Here is a 21374-nt window from a genome sequence, read left to right on the forward strand (position 1 = left end):
AAAGTGACCCCACCCACCGAATCGGACCCAGATTTACCCCGCCCACCAAATCAGACCCAGATTGACCCAACCCACCAAATCAGACCCAGAGTGACCCCGGGCTACAACTACCAAACCAGCGCCTGAGGGGCACCCAAGTGTGAAAGTCTTGCAGGGGCAGCCCAGGCACAATTCCAAAGCACTATCTGTAGTTCCTTCAGGAAATACCCATCTAGTTTATTATTCTTCTTCTCTGTGTTTTCCGCAATTAATGCGGCCCGAACTGTTATGATCCTAGTGGCTTAGGATCACAAATCTAACCAGCTAAGTAGAAAATAATAGGACGAGCTCTGGGGATGTGGTAACTGGACTAACCGCAAACCTGATCCTAACCGCACACACTATAGGCAGCCGTGGAACGTTTCCTGAAATCCTAGATGTCTCTTCACGGCCTGAGAAACTGACTACCCCTAAAGAGAAAGTAAAGACCTCACTTGCCTCAGAGAAATCCCCCAGAGATATAGAAGCCCCCCACAAATAATAACGGTGAGTTAAGAGGAAAAGACAAACGCAGAGATGAAACAGGTTAAGCAAATGAGGCCCGCTAACGCTAGATAGCAGAAAATAGCAAGGGATCTGTGTGGTCAGTAAAAAACCCTATGCAAAAATATCCACGCAGAGAATGCAAGAACCCCCACACCAACTAACGATGTGGGGGGAGCAACTCAGCACCCCAGAGCACCAGCAAGCAGGGAAATCACATATTAGCAAGCTGGACAAAAACTCATCATATACTAGGAAACATCTTGAACACAGATGAGCAAAAATAAGCAAACAGAACTTAGCTTCTCTTGGAGAGACTGATAACGGATGTAGACAGGAGCAATCAGAATAGCACTGAATACAACGGCAACAGGCAAGGAATGAAGGACCAGGTGGATTAAATAGGAAACCTAACTAGCAGATGACGAGACAGCTGATCCTGCCAGAAACCTGCAAAATAACAAAAAGAGCCACCAGAAGGAGCCCAAAGAGAGAACTTGCACAGTACCACTCATGACCACAGGAGGGAGCCCGGAAACAGAGTTCACAACAACGAACCACTCGGCGCAGAGACCCCGTTCTGGCGGCGTTTCGAAGCCCTCGGTGGGGACAGGTGTGCTATGTATTTTTGAAGTCGATCCGATTTGTAGTTTTTTTAAAAATCGCATTTTTAAAAAAAATTTCCCATAGGAATTAATGGCGACCTTTCCATGACCCCCAACTTGACCTTCCAAAGATGGCAGCTATGCAAATGTATGGTGTCCATTTTAGGACATGATCATTTATCAAAGTCAAACATCAGAATAAAGTGACTATGACACCCGACACTGTAAGTGCCCCCCCCGGTCCACTGTGTGAAATGTAAGTGCACCCCCGGTCCCATGTGTGAAAAGTAAGTGCACCCCCGGTCCCCTGTGTGAAAAGTAAGTGCACCCCCGGTCCCCTGTGTGAAAAGTAAGTGCACCCCCGGTCCCCTGTGTGAAAAGTAAGTGCACCCCCGGTCCCGTGTGTGAAAAGTAAGTGCACCCCCGGTCCCATGTGTGAAAAGTAAGTGCACCCCCGGTCCCATGTGTGAAAAGTAAGTGCACCCCCGGTCCCCTGTGTGAAAAGTAAGTGCACCCCCGGTCCCCTGTGTGAAAAGTAAGTGCACCCCTGGTCCCCTGTGTGAAAAGTAAGTGCACCCCTGGTCCCCTGTGTGAAAAATAAGTGCACCCCCGGTCCCGTGTGTCAAAAGTAAGTGCACCCCCGGTCCCGTGTGTGAAAAGTAAGTGCACCCCTGGTCCCGTGTGTGAAAAGTAAGTGCCCCCCGGGTCCTGTGTGTGAAAAGTAAGTGCTGCTGTGAAGCTGGCAGCACTGTTCAAGCACCATGTATTTCCTTCAGGAAATGCCCATCTAGTTTACATGTACTCTTACTATTTATTTACTTATTTACTACAGGGTATTCTCACATTGTGTTTTTATCCTAGGTTCTAACATATAAAGAGTCAAAAGGGTTAGCACAAGTTTACATGCACAGAAGATCTGAGATTAGTTCTCCAATATTTTTTGAACAACCTCCCTAAAATATTCCTTAAAAAAAATATATGCCGTGACATCTAGTAGACTTGCGCTGTGTAAACGCAGCGACCTTTTGCACAGTATGGAACATACACAGTATACATATACACTGCTCAAAAAAACAAAGGGAACAAATAAACCACAGAATATAACTGCAAGTAAATCAAACTTCTGTGAAATCAAACTGTCCACTTAGGAAGTTTCACATGCTGTTGTGCAAATGGAAGAGACAACAGATGGAAATTATTGGCAATTATCAAGACACACTCAATAAAGGAGTGGTTTTGCAGGTGGGGACCACGGACCGTATCTCAGTACCAATGCTTTCTGGCTGATGCTTTGGTCACTTTTGAATGTTGTTTATGCTTTCACACTCGTGGTAGCATGAGACAGACTCTGCAACCCACACAAGTGGCTCAGGTAGTGCAGCTTATCCAGGATGGCACATCAATGCGAGCTGTGGAAGAAGGTTTGCTGTGTCTGTCAGCGTATTGTTCAGAGGCTGGAGGCGCTACCAGGAGACAGGCCAGTACACCAGGAAACGTGGAGGGGGCCGTAGGAGGGACACAACCCAGCAGCAGGACCGCTACCTCAGCCTTTATGCAAGGAGGAACAGGAGGAGCACTGCCAGAGCCCTGCAAAATGACTTCCAGCAGGCCACAAATGTGCATGTGTCTGCACAAATGGTTAGAAACCGACACCATGAGGATAGTCTGAGTGCCCGACGTCCAGAGATGGGGGTTGTGCTCAAAGGTGCTAGGCATTTGCCACAGAACACCAGGATTGGCAAATTCGCCACTGGTGCCCTGTGCTCTTCACAGGTGAAAGCACGTTCACAGTAGGCACATATGACAGACGTTACAGACTTTGGAGATGCCATTGGGAGTGATCTGCTGCCTGCAACATCCTTCAGCATGACCGGTTTGGCAGTGGGTCAGTAATGGTAACATAGTAACATAGTAACATAGTTAGTAAGGCCGAAAAAATACATTTGTCCATCCAGTTCAGCCTATATTCCTATATTCCATCATAATAAATCCCCAGATCTACATCCTTCTACAGAACCTAATAATTGTATGATACAATATTGTTCTGCTCCAGGAAGACATCCAGGCCTCTCTTGAACCCCTCGACTGAGTTCGCCATCACCACCTCCTCAGGCAAGCAATTCCAGATTCTCACTGCCCTAACAGTAAAGAATCCTCTTCTATGTTGGTGGAAAAACCTTCTCTCCTCCAGACGCAAAGAATGCCCCCTTGTGCCCGTCACCTTCCTTGGTATAAACAGATCCTCAGCGAGATATTTGTATTGTCCCCTTATATACTTATACATGGTTATTAGATCGCCCCTCAGTCGTCTTTTTTCTAGACTAAATAATCCTAATTTCGCTAATCTATCTGGGTATTGTAGTTCTCCCATCCCCTTTATTAACTTTGTTGCCCTCCTTTGTACTCTCTCTAGTTCCATTATATCCTTCCTGAGCACCGGTGCCCAAAACTGGACACAGTACTCCATGTGCGGTCTAACTAGGGATTTGTACAGAGGCAGTATAATGCTCTCATCATGTGTATCCAGACCTCTTTTAATGCACCCCATGATCCTGTTTGCCTTGGCAGCTGCTGCCTGGCACTGGCTGCTCCAGGTAAGTTTATCATTAACTAGGATCCCCAAGTCCTTCTCCCTGTCAGATTTACCCAGTGGTTTCCCATTCAGTGTGTAATGGTGATATTGATTCCTTCTTCCCATGTGTATAACCTTACATTTATCATTGTTAAACCTCATCTGCCACCTTTCAGCACCTTTCAATGGTGTGGGATGGCATTTCTTTGCAGGGCCGCACAACCCTCCATGTGCTTGCCAGAGGTAGCCTGACTGACATTAGGTACCGAGATGAGATCCTCAGACCCCTTGTGAGTCCATATGCTGGTGCGGATGGCCCTGGGCTCCTTCTAATGCAGGACAATGCCAGACCTCATGTGGCTGGAGTGTCAGCAGTTCATGCAAGATGAAGGCATTGAAGCTATGGACTGGACAGCCCATTCCCCAGACCTGAATCCGATTGAATACATCTAGGATATCATGTCTCGCAACATCCACCAACGTCATGTTGCACCACAGACTGTCCAGGAGTTGGCAGATGCTTTAGTCCAGGTCTGGGAGGAGATCCCTCAGACCATCTGCCAACTCATCAGGAGCATGCCCAGGCGTTGTAGGGAGGTCATACAGGCATGTGGAGGCCACACACACTACTGAGCATCATTTCCTTGTCTTGAGGCATTTCCACTGAGGTTGGGTCAGCCTGTAACTTCATTTTCCACTTTGATTTTGAGCATCATTCCAACTCCAGACCTCCGTGGGACATTAGTTGTGATTTACATTGATAGTTTTTAGGTTTTATTGTTCTCAACACATTCCACTATGTAATAAAGATTTACAACAGGAATATTTCATTCAGTGATATCTATGATGTTGGATTTTAGTGTTCCCTTAATTTTTTTGAGCAGTGTATATACTGTCATTTTTTAAGACTTTTGCAATTCGCCCTGTCTTCCTGGATATCAACATTGTTCAACACCAAATTGCTCCTGAATCTTTTGAGAAGTTGCTTGCGGAGGATGTTTAGTTACCTTTCTTGCTACATAGCAATGTTCTTAGGCAAAAATGTGAGTGAAACCACTAAGTTTGATAATTAACAATGCTTTTTCCATCATGATGGAGCACTATATCACAAGGCAAAAGTGATGACTAAATGGCTTGACATTTTGGCTTGAAACATTTACATTTTTGTGTAGATTTGGCGCGGCCTTGCTCAACATTAGTATTGAGAGAAGTATTGAGAGAAGCTGCGCCACTAGACTGGTTTTTGCCAGGAGTATACATATTGCATACCTGATCGCCATGCCCGGGGCAGCGTGTGCTGGGAGGATTCACAAATTCAGACAGAGTGACTGCAGGCTTTTCATTTTAAACCAGACAACCCCTTAATAGTTTATTTTATCAGTTAACAAAAAGCAGTGAGTAACAAAAAGAGAAATCTAAATTAATTCAATATTTGGTGTGACCACTTTTTGCCTTTATACAGTGGATATAAAAATCTACACATCCATGTTAAAATGATAGGTTTTTGTCCTTTAAGAAATCATACCAAGAAAAAACATTTCAGAACTTTGTCCACCTTTGATGTTACATATTATCTGTACAATTGAAAAATAAACTGAAATATCTTCGAATGAAAAAGAAAAATGGATTAACCTAATGTTGTTGCTTAAATACGCACACTTTTAAACTAATACTTTGTTGAAGTACCCTATGATTTTATGATAGCATTCTGTCTTTTTGTATAGGAGCCTATCATCATGATGCTTCAAGAATTGGCAATCTTTATCCACAATTTCTTGTGCTAATGCTGCCTCCTGTGTACAGCACTCTTCAGGTCAATTTAAATTGAATTCAGGTTTATCTGGATGGGTCACATGGAGGGACCAAATGAATTTAATGGCATTCCAGTGCACTAAGTACTGTAGACAGCGGTGAACCATATGAGAATCCAAAACTTTTGCCACCTGAAACTCCAAATTATCATCAGCAATAATCTGTAGCAGCGGCAAGAGTGACGGCTCCACAGGCTCTACATTTTTGGGGGCAATGACCTGTGAAAAACATTGTGGATTTGGATAGTTAGAGGAAGCTCAAGATGAAAGACCACAGGGTTAATTACGGTGACCACCTTTGAAAGGACTAATATACCTAGGACCTAATTTCCAGAAAAATGAGAGTGATAAAAAGAATTGTTCCTGCCTAGGATCCTCTGAAGACCCCTCTTCCTGAAGGTACAGAACTGAGGATGGAAGTCATTTGTACCAAAAGAAGCCGACTTAAGAAAATGATATTGTTGGTCCCCTTAAAAATAGTCTGGGTGAAATGGTGGATGAGGATGAGGAAAAAGCCAATATGCTAAATGACTTTTTTTTCAGCAGTATTTACACAAGAAAATCCCATGGCAGACAATATGACCAGTGATAAAAAAAAATCCCTATTAAATGTTTAAATGTCACCTGCTTAACCCAGCAGGAAGAATGGCGGCATTTAAAAATCACTAATATTGACAAATCTCCACGCCCAGATGGGATACACCCCCGAGTACTGCAGGAACTAAGTACACTGTGTTCCAAATTATTATGCAAAATGGATTTAAGTGTTATAAAGATTTAATTGTTTTGTTTTTCAAATAAACTCGTGGATGGTATTGTGTCTCAGGGCTCAATGGATCACTGAAATCAATCTTAAACACATATGATAATTGGCTTTCCAAGTGATTCTAATTAAAGGAAAACTACTTAAAAATGATGTTCCACATTATTAAGCAGGTCACAGTTTTCAAGTAACATGGGAAAGAAAAAGGATCTCTCTGCTGCTGAAAAGCATCATATAGTGCAATTCCTTGGTGAAGGGATGAAACCATTAGAAATTTAAGAAAAACTTAAGCGTGATCATTGTACTGTTAAGAGATTTGTGGCTGTATCTGAGCACAAATGTGTTTGTGCTGATAAAGGCATAATGAGGAAGATTTCTGCCAGGCAAGTTCATCGGATTAAGAGAGCAGCTGCTAAAAAGCCATTACAAAGCAGCAAACAGATATTTGAAGCTGCTGGTGCCTCTGGAGTCCCTTAAACCTCAAGATGTAGGCTCCTTCAAAGGCTTGCTGTGGTGCATAAACCTACAATTCGGCCACCCTTAAACAGTGTTCACAAGCAGAAATGGTTGTATTGGGCCCACACATACATGAAGACTAATTTCCAAACAGTCTTGTTTACTGATAAGTGTTGAGCAACCCTGGATGGTCCAGATGGATGGAGTAGTGGATGGTTGGTGGATGGCCACCATGTCCCAACAAGGCTGCATTGTCAGCAAGGAGGTGGAGGAGTCATGTTTTGGGCCGTAATCATGGAGAAACAGCTGGTGGGGCCCTTTAAGGTTCCTGAAGGTGTGAAAATGACCTCTGCAAAGTATATAGAGTTTCTGACTGACAACTTTCCTCCATGGTATAAAAAGCAGAAATGTGCCTTCAGGAGCAAAATCATCTTCATGCATGACAATGCACCATCTCATGCTGCAAAGAATACCTCTGAGTCATTGGCTGCTGTGGGCATAAAAGGAGATAAACTCTTGGTATGGCCACCATCTTCCCCTGACCTCAACGCTATAGAGAACCTTTGGAGTATCATAAAGCAAAAGATCTATGAGGGTGGGAGGCAGTTCACATCAAAACAGCAGCTCTGGTAGGCTATTCCAACTTCATGCAAAGAAATACAAGCAGAAACGCTCCAAAAACTCGCAAGTTCAATGGATGCAAGAATTGTGAAGATGATAGCAAAGAAGGGTTCCTATGTTAACATGTAACTTTGCCTGTTAGGATGTTTTGGCGTTAAATAGCTTTTTTGTTCAGTGAATGTGACCTCCTAATGCTGCAAATTCCACAAATGAGCATTTTCAGTTCTTTAAAACATCAAATGTTTAGAAATTCTACTGTGCCTAATAATTTGGAACAGTGCATTTTGAGTTTTTATTCATTTTGGAGATTATACTGTTATCATTGGGAGGTTTCTTCAATAAAATTCGATGTATACTCTAATGGGTGATTACTTTTATTAGACTGACTGTCATTTGCACCAACCATTTAGGAAAATCCGATAAAAATGTAATTTGCATAATAATTTGGAACACAGTGTACAGTCATTGATAGACCATTATTTTTAATCTAGACTCCATAATAACAGGGTCTGTACCACAGGACTGGCGTATAGCAAATGTGGTGCCAATATTCAGTGGGTAAAATCCTGGAGGTTATTCTAAGAGATGCTATGCTGGAGTATCTGAAGAGGAATAACCTCATGACCCAATATCAGCATGGGTTTACTAGGGACCTTTCCTGTCAGACAAATCTGATCAATTTCTATGAAGAGGTAAGTTATGGACTGGACCAAGGGAGCCCAGTGGACGTAGTGTATATGGATTTTTCAAAAGCTTTTGATATAGTGCCACACAAAAGGTTGATACATAAAATTAGAATAATGGGAATAGGGGAAATATGTGTAGGTGGGTTAAGAGCTGGCTCAAGGATAGGAAACAAAGGGTGCTTATTAACGGAGCACACTCGGACTGGGTCGTGGTTAGCAGTGAGGTACCACAGAGGTCAGCATTGGGCTCTCTTCTTTTTAACATATTTATTAATGACCTTGTAGGGGGCGTACAGAGCAAAAATTCAATATTTGCAGATGACACTGAACTCTGCAAGGTAATCCATACAGAGGAGGACAATTTTATATTACAGGATGATTTATGTAAACTAAAAGCTTGGGCTGATAAAAGGCAAATGAGCTTTAATGGGGATATATCTAAGGTCATGAACTTGGGTAGAAGTAATAAGATGTATAACTATGTTCTTAATTCTAAAACTCTTTGCAAAACCGTCAATGAAAAAGACCTGGGTGTATGGGTGGATGACAAACTCACATTTAGTGACCAGTGTCAGGCAGCTGCTACAAAGGCAAATAAAATAATGGGATGCACTAAAAGAGGCATAGATGCTCATGAGGAGAACATAATTTTACCTCTATACAAGTCACTAGTTTGACCACACTTAGAATACTGTGTACAGTTCTCGTCTCTGGTGTATAAGAAAGACATAGCTGAACTAGAGCGAGTGCAGAGAAGAGCTACCAATGTTATTAGATGACTGGGGGTCTGCAATACCAAGATAGGTTATTACACTTGGGGCTATTTAGTTTGGAAAAACGAAGGCTAAGGGGTGATCTTATTTTAATGTATAAATATACGAGGGGACAGTACAAAGACCTTTCTGATGATCTTTTTAATCATAGACCTGAGACAGGGACAAGGGGGCATCCTCTTCGTCTGGAGGAAAGAAGGTTTAAGCATAATAACAGACGCAGATTATTTACTGTAAGAGCAGTGAAGCAGTGAGACTATGAAACTCTCTGCCGTATGATGTTGTAATGAGTGATTCATTACTAAAATTAAGATGGGACTGCATGCCTTTCTTGAAAAGCATAATGTTACAGGGTATATATACTAGATTTCTTGATAGGGCGTTGATCCAGGGAACTAGTCTGATTGCTGTATGTGGAGTCGGGAAGGAATTTTTTTCCCCAATGTGGAGCTTACTCTTTGCCACATGTTTTTTTTTTTCTTTCCTCTGGATCAACATGTTAGGGCATATTTGGTTAGGCTATGGGTTGAACTAGATGGACTTAAAGTCTTCCTTCAACCATAATAACTATGTTATTATGTTACTATGTTACTAAGGGGACGATGAAAGAAAAGCACAAAAGCAAAAAAACTCCTGTCTCCTTAAGAAGTTATAAGCATTTCCATTTTTAGAAAAGTAGACCCCAAAGCTCAAACATTTCTTTAATGCAAAATAAAAAATTCAGATAGAAATCCCCATACATGGGTCCAGCACCAGCTGTTCACCGCTGTTTTGATCTCAGTGTTTTGACTGCAGAGGAAACATCACGTCCACAGCTCACTTCCCAGCTGCCATAAATCACTGAGCCCCACAGCTTGTGCTGTCTACATAGACCACTGCTGCAGAGTTCAGTGATTGGCTGCAGTGGTGATATGAGCTCTGGAAATGACATTATCACTGCAGCTAAAACACTTAAGGCTGGAGCAGTGGCAGAGAGCCATTGCTGGACCCAGGAAGGATGACTTCAAGCTGATTTTGCTAATTTACATTGCAAGAAACATTTGGGGTCCACTATTCTTAAAGTGGAAAACCCCTTTCAGGCTGGAGTTGCAACTGCAGGCCATGACATGGGCAGTGCAGCCAAAGATTGCAGTATGCTGCTGCTACATTGCATCAGGGTGCAAGTGAATTGGATCCAAATACGACCTGCAAGGTACCTCTACAAGCAAGTCTCAAAAAGTCAGAATCAGAACACTTCAAAGTGGGGGTACTTTGCCAGTTAGTCTTAATATTGTAGATTGTAAGCTCTCACGAGCAGGGTCGTCTTATTTTGTCTTATTTTTGCTTTATTACTGTATTGTTAACATTGTTACCAATAACTGTTATATTTGAAACTTAAACTGTAAAGCGCTGCGGAATATGTTGGCGCTATATAAATAAAGATTATTATTATTATTATTATTATTATTAATGCGTCCCTTTTAGAAAAGATAAAAAAAAGAGACTTCTACACTTTTCTTATTAAACCATTAGGACACTGTGAATAGATTTTCACTCCTTACTTATCTTGTTTACTGTACAGCAGGGCTGCGGTAGAATAGTTTTCTTAATGGCTGTTTAAAGCAGCAGTAAAAGTATGCAGCAAGCAGTTTATTTCAAATTAGATGTTAGTCATTTTCTATTCCTTAATGTTCGTTTTCCCTCCTCGTTGAAGCACATTCACAATACATAAATTAATCTAAAGATATATGTAAAATTGATCTAAAATGGGAAAAATTATCCTATAGATTTAATTTGAATATAATTAACTCTTTCATTCAGGTTTTTCTTTAACATTTATGTGTATTTAAATTAGAAAATTATACTAGAAGCAAACTAGCAGTGCAGAGAAAGTTGGGGTGGTATCTCATAGGCTATGAACTCCAGTGACATTACTGACATCAGCATTCAGCACTGAAGCTGCGTTCTTATGTTCAGCTGAGTGTCTCCTGGATGCCGAGATGAGTTATTACATTTTATGTGACCGCTCAGCAAAGCATCCAGATGTAGTTGAGTTGGGCTTGTGAGGCAAATGGATTATTGACGGGCAGGTGAGGATTTCTTTTTTTTTTTTTTTTTATTTGGATATTAATAAATGGGTAAAAGAGAGTTGGGGAGTTTTTATTTCAAATAAAGGAAGTTACTCCATGTTTGTCTTTATTGCATTTGACTATGGGGTTAGTAATGGAGGTGTGTCTTATAGACACCTCTCCATTACTTACCCTTGGGCTTGATGTCAGCAGCCATAAAACAGCTGATATCAACCCTAATACTTTTAACCCATTTGCCAACACTACAGAGAAATTTGGAAGAGACAATATCCATGGCCTCTTCCCAGGCTATTAATATCAGCCTTCAGCTGTCTGCCTAGCCTTTGCTCGTTATTAATAATAGGGGGGACTCCACACATCATTCTTTTGGGGGTCAACCCTTGCTAATAGGCAGTAAAGGCTAAGTAGAGATCTGTGAGTTGATATTAATTATCCTGAGAAGCTCCATGTTTTTTACCCCTTTCCCAAACTATGAACATCATCCCTCAGCTGTCGGCTTTCCCTCAGCTGGTTAAGAAAAATATGGGGGACCCCAGCCATTTTTTTCTTTATTTATTTAATTATTAGATAAATACATGCACAGTTAGCTCCACATGCACTGAACTGATTATATATCTCAATAACTTCTATATGTCTATCTATCTATCTATCTATCTACATCTGTACATAAGATTGTTTTATTAGTTAACAAAATAGCTTGAAAAGACATAGAGAAAGTCTGTATGTAAAAGCTAATATTAAAAATGAATTGCATACACATGCTAGGTGAGGAAAAAACACATGACACTCATATAACACTCCAACTTTTCTGGCTGAGAATCTCTTTATATATGCAGATATGAGCATACCATAATGCACAATTCCACCTACATTGGAGATAATAGTGGTCTCCTTACTTGAGCCCCTGTACAGATCCACAGCTTGCTCCGATGATGTGTCCGCTCCAGCAAATAATATAAAATTCTAAAGAATATTCTTCCTGAAGTACTAAGGGCAGAATAACCTTGCCTTCTTTTCCTGTGATACTGTAGCCTGTGTTCTGGATCGAGTGCATAGTGTATGGGGAGCTGCTAACTTATTGAGTCGTGGCATATAGTAAATATGATTCCCGAATCCCAATCATATATTCACTTTATGAATGGCACTTCTCCTTTTTATGCTCATGAAATGACTAATAGCTGTGCTGTATCAATGTGCATATTGCTCTTCTGGAATTCCTGCCGTGTTCCCAGCTGCAGGTGCCTGCATGACAATATAGCGAAAAACACAAATGTAGATTTTTATAGCACTGACTTTTCTAGTCGCTTGAAGGTGATGTGAAAACTAAATGTTAGAACTATTGCAGGAATGGGGTTTCAGTGTGTTAAATGGTTCAGAACAGTCTAACATGTCATCATGTTAAAAGAGTATAATGTATGGCTTGTTTAACATTACGTCTTTCAGGCTAGCAAGGGTGACATTAAAGGTAGAAGAGTAACCTTTATATTCTGACTTTGTCTTTTCTTTATAGCTGTATTGCCCTCCGAAATTTGCAATTATCAGAGCGGGTTAGTTGCAGTTAGAGGCAATGGTATGATGCCAAAGCCACTTTAACAGAGCGTGAATGAATTTTGCTGCCCATGTGGCCAAAGTTACTGACTGAGTTGCCGTAACATTGGACCATGCTCTACTTTAAGCTTAAAATAGATTTTTCTTCAAAAATAAAACTAAACATGATCTTGACACAACTACTATAAATTGTGAAGTTATGATCCTCATCATTGTCAGTTACAACCCATTGTCCTGCAACATTGCAGATTAACTGAAATAGGCTGCTATCATTCAGCAGGGTCTATCTTGGCATCTAGCTCAGTTTGTGTTTAGCTTCTGAGTTTGCCAGGCCTTGCTCTGTGTTACTCCCTCTCTAGAGGCTTTTCTCAGCGTTATTGCCTTGATCTTGTTGTCTGCCCTCCAGGAGACAGAATATCCTGGTCCCTGTGTCTTTGTTCTTGTATCTTGTCTTGTTCCATTGCCTTGTCTGAACTTTGTCCTACCTCTGTCTCCTTGTCTGTGGCTTCTCTCCCTGATGTGTCTTTCCTTGTGTCCTCTCTCTTTGCTTGTGCTCCGCACTCTTGTGGCTTTGCCTGTGCTCCGCTCTCTTGCAGCTTTGCCTCTGCTCCGCACTCCTGCGGTTCTGCTCCGTTCTACTCTGCTCTGCTCCTGCTGCTGCAGATATCTCTTGCTGCAGCTCCTCTCTGCATTCATTGTGGTTCCGCTCTGCTTAGCTTCTGCTGCTGCAGAAACCTCTTGCTGCAGCTCCACTCCACACTCCTTGTGGCTCTGCTCTGCTTAGCTTCTGCAGAAAACTCTTGCTGCAGCTCCTTTCCACATTCCGTGCGGTTCTGCTTTGCTTAGCTTTTGTTGCTACGCTATCTCTTACTGCTCTTCCGCTCCTATCTGCAGCCTTGCACTTCTCTTCCTGTGTGAACAGGTCCCAACCTGTTCCTTCATTCTCCTTTCCTTCTGGCTTTTTTCTGTACCTGCACCTCCGGTGTGAACAGGTCCCTACCTGTTCCTTCATATTACATATCCATATCTGCACCTCCTATGTGAACAGGTCCCTACCTGTTCCTTCATACACCACACCAACCTGCCCTGTGTCTCTGCCATTCCTGCCAGCCCTGTGTCTCTGCCATTCCTGCCAGCCCTGTGTCTCTGCCGTTCCTGCCAGCCCTGTGTCTCTACCGTTCCTGCCAGTCCTGTGTCTCTGCCGTTCCTGCCAGCCCTGTGTCTCTGCCGTTCCTGCCAGCCCTGTGTCTCTGCCCGCTCTGTGTCTCAGCCGTGCCAGCCTACTCGTCTGAATCCCATCCGTGCTCATCAGCTAGTCCTGCCTGATGCCCGCACCAATCCTGTTGTTCCTGATTCCCAAGTTGGATAAACAGCCACAGCCAGACACCACCCTGGAGTAGTACCTGGCAGCTGCCTGCCACTCAAGCCTGACCTCCCCATCAGAGGCTTCCATTGAAGACCAAGCAGCTGTCATAGTTACGCCCCTTCCAAGATAGTCTGGTTTGTGGCACAGTGGGGCCACACACCCCCAAGCTCACGGCCATCAGTCAGGGCGTGAGCGTAACAATTACTTAATGTTGCTTCAACACTATTCAGGCCTTATGTTAGTTTTTTTTGTTACTAGGCTAAGGCTGGTTTCACACTTGCGTTTTTGAACGCATGCGTTTTTTTTAAAAAACGCATGGTGCAAAAACGCATGTAAACGCATGTAAACGCAGCGTTTTTTTGACGCATGCTTTAAACGCGTGCGTCAAAAAAACGCAGCGTTTACACGCGTTTACATGCGTTTTTGCATGCATTTGCGTTTTTTTGAAAATTTTACAAAAAAAAAAAAAAAGATAACCAGACACAACCAATGGGAATAGAGAGGGCGTATATGATTGTCTCTCAATATATAGACCCTAGGGGGATTTCCGGTGTCATGATGGATCTTGCTATGGATAACTTTTATTTCAATCTGGAGTTCAGCTTCAAGATTTTCCTTGCCTGTGTTTTTGCTTGGGAGCAAGACCGAAACCGCCAAAGATGGAGAAGGAGACATCGTCGGCGTTTTTGGAGGCACCCCATCATTGAAGTGCGTGAGAGCCGTGGAGCATATCACACGCTCTATGCAGAGCTTAATGACAACCCGGAGAAATTCCAGGATTATACCAGAATGTCTCAAGATTCTTTCCGTGATTTACTGGCTCGTGTCGAAGGATCCATAAGGCGACAGGACACACGGCTCCGTAGAGCGATTCCACCTGAGGAACGTCTGTTAGTGACATTACGGTACGTTACAAAACTAAACCAATGACCGTCAAATTTGTTGTTATGACTTTTTTTTTTTTTAAACACACCATAAGAGCCGATTTTAAATTTTTTTTTGTTTCTTTTTCTTCTAGATTTCTTGCCACAGGAGAGAGTTTATCTTCCCTGCACTTCCAATACCGCCTTGGAATCTCAACCCTCTCCGGAATTGTTGTGGACACCTGTCGTGCGTTATGGAATGTACTCCGTGAGGAGTTTATACCCGTACCCACCGTGGACATGTGGCGGGAAATTTCAACTACATTTTTGAACGTGTGTGATTTCCCCAACTGTTTAGGGGCGGTGGATGGAAAGCACATCCGCATTGTCAAACCTGCCAGAACCGGATCTGAGTTTTATAATTATAAAAAATATTTTTCGGTAGTGCTCATGGCAATAGCGGATGCAGAGTGTCGCTTCTTCGCCGTGGATATTGGAGGTTTTGGCCATGGCAATGATTCCCAGACCTTCAAGAGCTCGGATATGGGCCGTCGGGTGTATGGCAACAATTTTAATTTTCCCCCTCCACAGCCTCTCCCCAACACTCAAGGCCCACCGCTGCCATTTGTTATGGTTGGGGATTAGGCCTTCCAGATGTGTGAAAATCTCCTGAAGCCCTATTCTAGTAGGGACTTGGACCACACTAGAAGAATATTCAACTACAGACTGACCAGGGCCAGAAGAACCGTAGAGTGCAGCTTTGGCATTCTTGTTGCTAAATGGCGCATTCTTGCAACAGCCATCAATCTAAAAGTGGAAACAGTGGACGAGGTGGTCAAAGCCTGTGTGGTTCTACACAATTATATAATGGCAAAGGAGTGACCCCACATTGAACTTGATGAACCTGTTTCACACCCATTGCCTGATTTTCAGCCTCACCCGATGCGGTCAACTGCAGCCGTTGGTCTTATGCGGGACCAATTTGCGGCCTATTTTGTGTCCGATATTGGACGTGTGTCATGGCAGGACAATGTTGTGTAAATGTCCTGTTGTATGTTTATGTTTAACAATTATTAAACACTGATACAAATTTTTCAAATTAATAAACTTTTTTGTGTTGACCATGTCTACTATCTTTTTCCTCTCTAAACAAAGGTTGACCAAAGATGGGAAGTAGATATGTATATCATATTTTGTAATCCAAATCCAGGAGTGGGTGATAGTTGATGAGGTAATAATTTTTATTTTTTAATCGTAATTTACCTCTGTTGCACTCCTTATTTTGGTTTTCAAAGAATGATATAAAACACGGCCCCAATACTTATAATAATGGTACAAAATTTACATTTATTTATTGTTAATCTTGTTGACGTCATTGCGTCAAGACTGTCACGGTCTCTATACCCATCAAGTCAAGTGTAAGAAATAATAAATTCATGATAAACATATACATGATCATGAATTCACCAATTTTTACACCTGGCCAGGTGAGCATAGATATGTAGCGTGTGACAACCATTGTCCCATAATGTGCTATATAGAATATAGTGAATATACAAGGCAGTAATCAACTTAATCGGTCAGGTGTCTATTTTGACATCTGAACAGTTCAGTTGAGTTCTGAACTTGATTTCCACAATTTTCTCTTTGTACAGTGACACTACACTAGGTTCAAAAATAAGAGTATGGAAATAAATAATATTTTTTTGGCCAACTCATATCTTTATACTAAAGAAACACATATAGATGTTGTCTTGTATTTTATACTACTGGAGATATGTTTTGGCCAAAAGAATAAGTGTGTGGCAAAGTTTATTGATGTGTATTGAGAGGGGTGAAAGACACAATAAACCAAGCATAATTGTTGCAAATAAACTTTTTTTTTATTGATTAAACACAAACAAATTTATTTTTTTGTGCCGCGACGGGTTGTACCGCGCCGGCGTGGGGTGGAGTGACGTATCTGGGGGGTGTTCAGAACTGAAGCCTGGCTCACCGTGGAGCAGGCAGAGGTGGCAGGAGAAGGGGCAATAAAACTGGAAGGGTCTGGAAGTTTGGGGATGAGGCATAAAACATGAGGGGCTTGAGACACACTGGAAGGTTGAGACACAAGAGACAATAGAGACACATCGGTAGGTGATGGGGGAGGAATATTCAGAGTTTTTTGTTTTTTGTGAGTTTGTCCGGTTTGCCTTTGGGTTCTCCTGGTAGGGGGATGTATTCTTGGGCTAGGATGTTGAGTGTTGGCGGGAGACTCGTCAGGACCTGGCTCAACAATTACACAGTCCGTCTCCATTGTGGTGCGCTCGGCAACGTCTGAGTCCAACAGCATTGTAGTGGGGGGGAAAGATAAAGCCCCGCCTGGGTCCTGGTGCCTCGTTGGGGGGGGGAACATAAAACCATCCCAGGGTCCTGGTGCCTCGTTGGGGGGGGGGAAAACAAAGCCCATACCAGTGTCCTGCTGCATTGCTGGTGGGGGGGAACATAAAGGCGTGGCAGGGTCCTGCTGCATCATGGGGGGGCCAGTGCGATACGCCATGCCTGGGTCCTGCTGCATGGGGGGTGGCCCATCCTATACGCCATGCCTGGGTCCTTCTGCATCGGGGGGTGGGCCATCCTATACACCTGGCCTGGGTCCTGCTGCATCGGGGGGTGTCCTGCCAGGAAAGCAATGCCTCGGTCCTGCTGCATCGGTGGTAGGCCGGTCCGATATGCCATGGATGGGTCCTGCTGCATCGGGGGGGTCCGGTCCGATATGCCAGGCCTCGGTCCTGCTGCATCGGGGGTGGGCCGGTCCGATATGCCATGGATGGGTCCTGCTGCATCGGGAGGGGGCCGGGCCGATAAGCCATGCCAGGGTCCTGCATCATCGTGGTGTCAGCGGAGGAGGTCCAAGCCGGAGCAGCGGTTGTCATGGTGGTGGCGGTGGGATGTCCAACAGCACTCGTCATCATGTTGGCGCTGTAGTGGAGTACACCTGTGGATGGAATAGAGGTGGCCGTGCAGTGGCATGCAGCAGCGGTAGGAATGGTGTTTTTATAGTGACAGTGACGGCACAGTTGGATATGCCGCCACATTTCGACTCTGACTCTGCTGCATAGCCTGCACAAAAGCAACATTGCAGGCCTGCATCACACTCAGCTGGAGATCAGGGCTAAGGTGTTCTGACATGCCCTGTAGGATTTGATTAAAAAAATGATGAGCTAGCTTCTTGAGGTCGGCTTTCAATTGATCAACGCTTTTGGCGACATCCTGGATGCGGCAATGTAAGAGATTATGGGTCACATCCATTCTGTCACCTAAAGCCTTGATAGCTTTGTGTAAAACCGAGCTCAAGTGCAAAAACTCGGGCATGAGGGACCTATCCGAAGCCCTCTGTCGCTGCCGGGATGTGCCCGCAAAAATGGGTGCAGTGAAAGAGGACTGCGAAAGGGGAAGACCTGATGTGCCAGCCCCCTGGTCTCCAGTGAGTGTGGAAGACCCACCTGGTGCTGCGCTGCTGGATGGCTGGGACGGGTCCGTGGCTGCCGGCTGAAGGACCGCTCCAGAACCTGTTGCGACAGTCGTGCAGTGTGTGCTGTGAAAAAAGAAAACAGAAAATTAATACCAAACTATAACAAGACGGTGCATCCTGTGGAAATAAAAATGACAGATTATCTCAATGCAATACAACCGGAAGCATGTGAGAAATACTTACGTTCTCATGAGAAGGACCGGTCTTAGAAAGGCCAGCACACGGTGATATTTGTACGGCCGGTGCCTTGCTCCGGAACCACTGGCTGCACGATTCTCATCACGAAGGTCCTTGTTGAAGCGGTCCTTCATGGAACGCCAACGTGTTCTTACTTTGTCCACTGTGAAATAACAATAAAATATAATGGTCAGAAAAAGGACTTTAGGCCGTGCTCTCTTGACTGTGTGTGATGAAAGAAACTCCGAAAAGTTTCCTTCATCACACACAGTCAAGAGAGCCCGGCCAAGGTCTCTGCTGCTTCACACTGCAGTGCAATACTTACTAAATGCATTACGGACCCGTGGCAGGGCATTCTCCCAGCCATCCCACAACGCTTGGGCCACCTCACTCCACAAACGACGTAGCGTACTGTTGACGGCGTGCTGTGGATCCCAGCTGTCCCACAACGGGACTCGCTCCTGGACCAAGGTGATCAGGAGGTCATTATCGATCCGGTCCTCGTCCCGTTGTGATACCTAAAAGAAAAAAAAAAAACAATTAAATTTGCTCAATCACATTAGGAAAAAGAAAAAACCATAATATGAGAAAGGGCAGGAATCTGAAAGATAAATTTAAGAAAAGGATCATACAAGAAAAATTTAAAGAAAATCAAGGGTACAGAAAGGAAGATTCAAGAATATTTCAATGAGGACAGTCTGCCTTATATACATACCCGCTGCCGTCTTCCCACTGGACCTTGACTACGCTGCTCAGTCCCTCTCTGTCCCTCAGTTGAAGTGCTCTGTAAAAAAAAAAAAATCAAATTGTCTCATGTGTCGATGTGACAGTCAATACTTACCAAGCTGAAGGACCAAAAACTAACCTCACTGACACGATCCACTTCTGACTGACGTGGCTGGAACTCCTCATCTGATGAATACTCCGTAGAAGACATTCTGATGCATGTTGAAAAAAAAAAATAAATTAGGACATGTAGATCAAAAAAAATTAAAATAAATGCATTGCCTAGGATATACTCACATTGCTCTGGGTCTTGTCCACCAATGAGTCCGGCCAGGGTCTGGTCTTCTTTTGAGTCTGATGAGAAATGACCAGAAGCTTCCCCCAACCTTCCTTTTATAACCCTGCTGCTATGGGGGAGGCTTATCAGTGTCTAGATAACCTTATCTACAGTCTATTCAACTTTTGTTTAAAAAAACGCATGCGTCAAAAAACGCATGCAAACGCATGTACAAAAAAAACGCATGCGTTCCCATTGTCGCCAATGCATTTTTTGGCCAAAAAAACCGCATGAAAACGCATGCTTTTTTTGGTCAAAAAAACGCCCCTCAAAAATACTACAAGTTGCATTTTTGAAAATGAACGCATGCAGTAAAAAAACGCATGCGATTGAAAACGCGACCAAACGCGTACACATAAAAACGCATGCGTTTTCAATGTTAAATATAGGAAAAAAAAACGCATGCGTTTTTTTGAAAAAAAACGCTGCAGACAAAAACGCAAGTGTGAAACCACCCTAACATGATTGAATCATAAAGTGAATAAGCTGCTCCTTTAGCAAGATTTATACTGGCTAATGCAGGTAGTCACATATTTAGTGCTTGTCGATTGACACCAATGAAAATTCATAGGTCCAGTCGAACGTTAATACAACTGTTTTGTGCCCCTACAAATTCATCATTATCGGCAGCACATTTTCTGTTTCTGCATATTCATCAGGTGATTTCTGGCATGTTTATAAAGGACAATACATAAATGGACACTTAGGCTCCGATTCATCGAGATAAGCCTTTTTTCCCGCCAGCCTTGACAAGGGGATGAAGTGCGAGCTGCCTGATTAATTAACAGGCACACATCTCTTAATGAATCAGGCAAGGACCAAGGAAACATATATCTCTGTGTGCTCCTCACCACAAATCTTACTCCAATCCCTGACTAGGGCAGCTGGAGTAAGATTTATGGCATATGGAACACCACCTCTCATCAAGAATTTGATCATCACTCTTTTGTCCCATCACAGTCCTATTTTGTTGAAGCTCAGCGAAAATGGCATAACAACACCAAAAGTTACAAAATGTCTGTGCATTCTCAAAGCTATTTGGAGCCAGTTATTTGGTGTAAAGGTTGTGATGAATTGGGGCTTAGTCTTCATTCTGAAGACCTGCAGTGATGTACTGTATAGCCACATACAATTTTTGCCCAATTGAACTATAGCAGCATCACTTTTTAAAGCTTTCATTTTTACTCCAAAATATTTCTTTTTATTACAGCTATGGACACCACACATTATTTATAGTTATACTACAGGAAACCTTTTTTTATATTGTCCAAAAAAAACTGACAAATTCAGTGGAAAATAAGAAATGCTTGGCTTGACTTCATTTTTCTACTAGTTTCCATGTGGACTCTTGGCTATTCTTCCTTACAAGCCACATTTAATAATTTCAGCAATCTGCAATAATGGTAGCATAGATTTTTCAATGGACTATTAGATTGTCTCTTATTCGAATATTTGTTTTCTGTAACTGCAGTAAAGGGTTGATAACTAAGTTCAAGTTCATTAGAGCTAAATTAGTAATAACCAAGGATAAGGATATGACAAGTTTTTCACATGATAATGCAGGTTACATATCACAGTTCTCTGAAAGTTAAAGTGGTGTCTGGGGTTAGAAAAAAATGAATATGTGGCTTATTTGCTCTTTTTATCTGAAAATCGTACTGGTCAAGAGGATAGGGGTGAGCTTCAATGCTGTACACAAGCCCATGTAGAAGAGTGTTTTTTTTTTAAAGACAAATTATTTAAGAGCGCTGTATGAACTACACAATAGTTTCCCAACACACTTACAAATAGCTATAGATAGTGTAGTATGTAGTTGCCGAAATGACAATTTATTAAATATAGCCCCGGTATCGCCCTTGACTAAAATACTGAATTAAGACACTATAAGGGCTTAATCATTCACTGCGTTTTTGCATAGTTTTTTATTCTGAGTATTTGCTGTAGAAAAAAACACAGTATTTTACA

The 21374-nt window shown here is 42.8% G+C and overlaps 2 protein-coding genes across 8 annotated transcripts in view; one reads left to right on the plus strand and one right to left on the minus strand.

Annotated features, from left to right (window-relative positions):
• The window catches only part of LOC143776520 (teneurin-2-like), a 3926626-nt gene that overhangs the window by 2077135 nt on the left and 1828117 nt on the right, over positions 1 to 21374 (plus strand). The window lies entirely within an intron of this gene.
• Positions 17651 to 19283, minus strand: LOC143773456 (uncharacterized). The gene is made up of 4 exons (XM_077260905.1): positions 19188 to 19283; positions 18672 to 18864; positions 18353 to 18509; positions 17651 to 18232 (listed from the first exon to the last, which is right to left on the minus strand). Exons 1-4 carry the CDS (start codon positions 19281 to 19283, stop codon positions 17692 to 17694), a joined length of 987 nt encoding a protein of 328 aa, XP_077117020.1. The 3' UTR covers positions 17651 to 17691.

This window comes from Ranitomeya variabilis, chromosome 5 (genome assembly GCF_051348905.1).
Source record: "Ranitomeya variabilis isolate aRanVar5 chromosome 5, aRanVar5.hap1, whole genome shotgun sequence".
NCBI lineage: Eukaryota > Metazoa > Chordata > Amphibia > Anura > Dendrobatidae > Ranitomeya > Ranitomeya variabilis.

Excerpts from the sequence above, each read along its gene's own strand:
- LOC143773456 (XM_077260905.1), bottom strand. The coding sequence starts at position 19,283 with ATGTCTTCTACGGAGTATTCATCAGATGAGGAGTTCCAGCCACGTCAG. Across the intron at positions 18,865-19,187 it reads GTTTTTGGTCCTTCAGCTTG|GTATCACAACGGGACGAGGA; the intron begins GTAAGTATTGAC and ends TTTTTCTTTTAG. Across the intron at positions 18,233-18,352 it reads CCGGTCCTTCTCATGAGAAC|CACACACTGCACGACTGTCG; the intron begins GTAAGTATTTCT and ends CTTTTTTCACAG.